General features: G+C 39.3%; 1 protein-coding gene across 7 annotated transcripts in view; it reads left to right on the top strand.

Moving 5' to 3' along the window:
* The first annotated feature begins 2,590 nt into the window (after positions 1 to 2,590).
* dennd5b (DENN/MADD domain containing 5B) overlaps positions 2,591 to 5,350 on the top strand; it is an 86,954-nt gene continuing 84,194 nt past the window's right edge. For all 7 annotated transcript variants that reach the window (XM_080420855.1, XM_080420857.1, XM_080420856.1 and 4 more), the window contains exon 1: positions 2,591 to 2,943. In XM_080420855.1, the coding sequence (XP_080276981.1) occupies positions 2,835 to 2,943 (109 nt within the window). In that variant the 5' untranslated portion in view covers positions 2,591 to 2,834. The remainder of the gene's footprint in view (positions 2,944 to 5,350) is intronic.

Raw genomic sequence — 5,350 nt, 5'->3', positions numbered from 1 at the left:
AATATGAAAGTAGAAATTGTATGTGTTGATTTTTATCTCCACCAAGTAGGTAAATGTTTTGGCCTCTGTCTGTCCTGGAGCCAGGTCATGCTCCCTCCCTGAAAGCTATCTGGTTTGTGGTGTGTTTAAATTTTCATGTACATGCAACGTAAGTAGAACCTAATATGTTTTTGAATGTTGCAAATCAGTATTTTTCTATTATAAATGTCATGACATGACATATTTTCCACTTGTTATTTTTAACATCGCTGTTTATTTGTTTTTCTTTGGCATTAATAGTTCTATTAACCACTTAAACCCTCTATCTATACTTAGTAAAACAGAGCTGACTTGGCTCTCATACTTGGTCTGCTCTTTTTTCGTTCTACACCAAATAGCTGATCTACAAGCTCACAACGAGCTTGTAGATTTGCTATTTCTGGCAAATGTTCCCCCCAGAATAGTGGGCTTGAGGGTTCAACTGGTTAATAGTATTTTAGACCATAGGCTACTCTTAAGAACTGTTATCTTCCCATAATAGAAATGACTCATTCTGCAATCAGATATGTCTTAATTTACTGTTTCAACACTAGAGGGAGACTTTTGACAATTTATTCGAACACAGTCTCATAATGCAGCATGTGATACACTGGGCTGCAGATGTTGTCCTAAAGGAGTGGTTCTCAACCTTTTCAGGACGCGACCCCCCAAACATAATCATATTGAACTGGGGACCCCCCACCCTGACAAGCACTTGGCATAGTATGAGCTGAGGCATTACATATAGTTTCACTCAGTTCCCACAGATAAATATTTTGAAAATAGCAGATCTACAACGCAAGGCGTTGTGAACTTGTAGATCAGACACACCAAAATCATGTGGGGGGTGAGAACCACTGTAAAAAAGCATAAACACCTCAACAATGAAGGTCCGTATGATATTGTATTTGATCTTTCCCGTAATCACTTTTGGTAATGGTTTGTGAAACTTTGTGTATGCCGTACGGGTCTACAGCACTTCAACACATTGCCTCAGCCTCTAATGAGAATATGACCAGAAGTGCCTTGCAAAAGCGTTCAACACCCCCTGATAAATCACTAACTTCATTGAATAAGAATTCCTACTATGTATTTTTTTGTAATTTACTAAGTGTACAACTAAAATGTATAAGAAAACTGAATATGCCATAAGAGCTTTATTGATCCTGCTGGGGTAATTCAGCCACCAAAGCCAATGCTTAGTTTTGAGAAAACATTGTGGAGCTGTCTTAACAGAGACATTCACAAAGTAATGTTAGTGGGCTAAACATTATCAGAATAGGAGCAAAGGATCAAATGTAAAAATAGTCTAAAGTCAACAAAACTATAATAGGTTGATGCAGGAACACAAAAATCACAAAGTGAGAAATATGAATACACATCTGGAATATATTAAATGAACTATTTGAGACTCTCTATCTCTTTGATTGAATACTTTATTTAGAAGATTGCAGAGAAAAAGCACATGGAAGTACAACAATACAAGGTCAGCTAAAATAGATAGATCATAAAACCCGCAATGGCTTGTTTCAAATGAGATCCTTCCCCACGTAGGCTACTCAATTGAATTCATTCACCCTCCACCTCTCTCATAGTCATACAATATACTTCTATTGTGTCTATGTACATGGCTATTTGAAATGAACCGATCTAAGTTGTGAGCTTGTAGATCTGCTATATATATTTTTTATATCTTGTATGCGGTGACCCTGGCACAACATATTTTCAGATGGGGGTCCGTGGCCAAATACATATTAATTTAGGGGTCCTTGACATGAAATGAAAAGGTTTGAGAACCAACCACTGATTTCCACCACTGATCATCAGCACAAACAAGTTGGATGAACCCTCTATTATACAGTCTATGGGATGAACAAGCAGCAGATTTGAATGTCCCGCCCTGCAGCCGGGCGACTCCTCCTGGATCATCTGCCAGTGTTGCCATGTCCGCTTATTATAAGCGACTTTGGGCTAGTTTTTCTATAAAGTTGCTTAAATATGGCTAATTGCGGATTTTTTGGACTTGTTTCTAAAGAGTGTAGTTGCTTATTTTGTTGTTTCCTAATGTTTAAACCAATGGTTCTCAAACATTTTCAAGTCAAGGACCCCCAATTCCCAAATGAATGTGTATTTGTCTCTGCGGACTCCCATCTGAAAATATTTTATGCCATTGCCAGGGACCCCCATACAAGATTTGTGTTGTTAAAATGTTTCAATGTTTCGGCTATTTTCAAATGGCCAATGTATTATGTTTTAAAAGGGCTCGCTTCTTTTGGGCTTGTTTTCATAGACCTGTCCAAAAAATAAATACCACAATGAAATAAATAAAATCCACAATGAAATTAAAAAAAACCGGAATGATATAAATAAAAAACAACTACATGATTAAGAAATATTGCTTGTTTTTTGTTCATTGGTATTTTAATTTTTTTTCCATAGACCTCGTTGCTTATTTCTCTCACAACATCTGGCAACACTACTGCTCCGCTGCTCTCACGGTAAACCCTCGCGCTGAAGCTAGTGACGACAAGCCAAGCCACAGCTTCGCAGTCAGTCAGTGGCACTCGTTCCACACGAAAGCTTACCCGCGGAACGCTCTAATATTTTGGGGTTAAAACACATTTAAAAGTGACTCTTTCTTTCTTAAACGCCAGAGAACAGGACCATTTTATTTTACAACTTGGGAACTGGGCACACAATTATCATTATTTGACGCAGTTCTTCTATTCCTTCTTCTTCGGGAATGTGTCGCTGCTGCTGTTCGCTGAACCACTAGGAGCAGTTCAGCGGGACGTGGTCGAACAGCCAAGCCGGGGATGAGTGGCAGCAGCGCGGCGTCCGGCGCGGCGCCCTGCCGCTTCGCTCACTACTTTGTCATCTGCGGGATAGACACCGAGACTGGGCTGGAACCGGACGAATTAGCCGGTATGATCATTATTATTATATCTGCCAGTGCCTAGCCTTCTTGGATCAAGACTATCATAGATGTATTTTATAGATTTTGACATTTGCCACTCATGTAGCCTTGGCTCAAGACTATCATAGTCATAGATGTATTTGATCGAGTCTGACTTTTACTTTCGTATCTATGTATGTATATAATGCAAAATGTCAAAATCGATAAAATACATCTACGATAGTCTTTATCAAAGGCTACCACTCGTATATATGTCACAACAACACAACTTATCCAAGTTATCTCTTTATCCATTGGGAGATTGGCTCGAATTCAATTACCCATGTAACGTTACATGGCAACGATGTCAAGCTTAAACATGTATCATTTCTTAAGGAACAGTTTAGATGTATCTTTCTCATAATAATCTTTGTTACAACCGTTCTGGTCTATAATATATATGAACACCGCCAGAACAAAGGATGCAGCATTAGGGTTGCTGACAGTATAACGTTAGACTTGTTTACATTCTTGGCAGAGTCTCAGCAGCACGTATCTCAACTTGTGGGTCGGGACCCCCAGGGGAGGTCCCCGCATGATTTTGGGGGGGTCCCCAGATGACAATTAAGTGACAATTTAAGGACTTTTAAGACCTTTTTAAACAAAAAAAAAGAATAATAAGAAAGCAAAGAAAATGACAATTTCTGCATCAAAGGTAACCAACACACTATAACAACTGGTCAAACATTGGCCAAATTGTCAAATAATATAAGGAAGAGGCGAATATTGTGAAAATAGCCGATCTACAAGCTCACACCTTGTAGATCGGCTGTTTTCACAATATTTATCTGTGGAACCTAGTGCGGGGTCCCCAGTTCAAATATGATTATTTTGGGGGTCACAGCCTGAAAAGGTTGAGCCTATTGTATTTTATACTAATATAGTATGTAATGTGGGCAATTTAAAAGCACGAGTTATCATGGTTCATTTGAATGGTGCAGTATTATGTTATGCATGAGGGTAGCATCATGAATCATTTGAGTAGTCAGTGCATTGTGTTATCATTGTTAAGTTGCTGATGTAATCAAGTTGCTTGTTTGGAAAACAGTGCCAGGGTTATGTGAAAGAGATGTTAGTCTTTTGTAATCGCTATATAGTCAATACTCAGACTGGTCTGTCTTTTCTTGAGAACACGATCAAAATCTACTTTACTGTCACATCTCAGGTTTACAGGTTTGAAGTAGTGGGTGACATTTGTTTTTTATGCAAGCTCAATCGTTTTTGTTGTTTTCAGAAAGAGAAAGGAAAAGAAGGGGGGGAGGACATAGCCTTGGCTTGGATCAAGACTATCATAGATGTATTTGATCGATTTTTACATTTGCATATCTATGATCCGAAAGTAAAAGTCAGACTCGATAAAATACATCTATGATCGTCTTGATCCAAGGCTGGGGGGGATGGGGAGAGCAAGGACAAAAATCTAATGGTACAGAAAAGATCTACATTATATACACAGCATAAACCAGCAGGCACATTACATGAGGTTAGACATGTCACATAAGGTGCAAGGTGGTAACACTTGGTATATGTCCACGTAGCAGCAGGTAATGGTATATACATGAGTTTAGGCATTGAGGTGCCCAGATATCAGTCACATTGTAGTAGTTTGTGCTGCAGAAAAGGACACAGTACTTTCCACACTTAGCAGATGCATTGATTTATACCCCCTCCTCCCCACCACAGAACCTTGGGGCCAGTCAGGGGAACCTACTGGATATACAGCTCTGGTTTAGCAGCATGTTTGCCATTTGGTTCAGAGCCAGACTTTTTCCTCTATATACATTAGCAGGCATTATACTCATGTTGAGTTGATCTGTTCCCATGTGGCATGGGCCATGGCACTCATTCATAACAATGCAGAGCAGCAGTACTTTGACATCACACACCTTGTGTTGGGGATGGTTTTTGTTTTTCAACAGCATGAGGACAGCACACTGTGTTACTGAATTATTGCATCACACTGGTACCACATGTCTGACTCTGTGGCTCTCTAGTCAATCTCTGGCTCAAAGTTCAAAAAGTGTGTGTGTGTGCATAACATTGTTGCTTGGGATGTTGGGGAACCAGGAATCAAAGCTTATTTTACAATTGTTTGGTGCATTTGTTGGAAGTCTGCATGATAAGTGCACCAACTAAAGGCTCACATTAGGGCTGCAACTATTGATTCCCTTCTTAGCAATTATTATATTGAATTACTCTAATAACCAAGAAGCACTTTTCCCCCCTTTTTTGTAATCAACTAAATCAATTAGTGTGATTAACCACAGTCCTGTTTTATACTTGGTAGTACAACAATGTCGCCAACCCCAACCCCCCCTGAAAATAGCGATACAACACGTTATGGGCTTGTAGATCTGCTATTTTTTAAATCGATTG

Source organism: Gymnoscopelus braueri (genome assembly GCF_963280865.1).
Source record: "Gymnoscopelus braueri genome assembly, chromosome: 23".
In the NCBI taxonomy this organism is placed as follows: Eukaryota; Metazoa; Chordata; class Actinopteri; order Myctophiformes; family Myctophidae; genus Gymnoscopelus; species Gymnoscopelus braueri.
The sequence above is the reverse complement of the archived record's forward strand: the minus strand, read 5'-3'. Positions and strand labels throughout refer to the sequence as shown.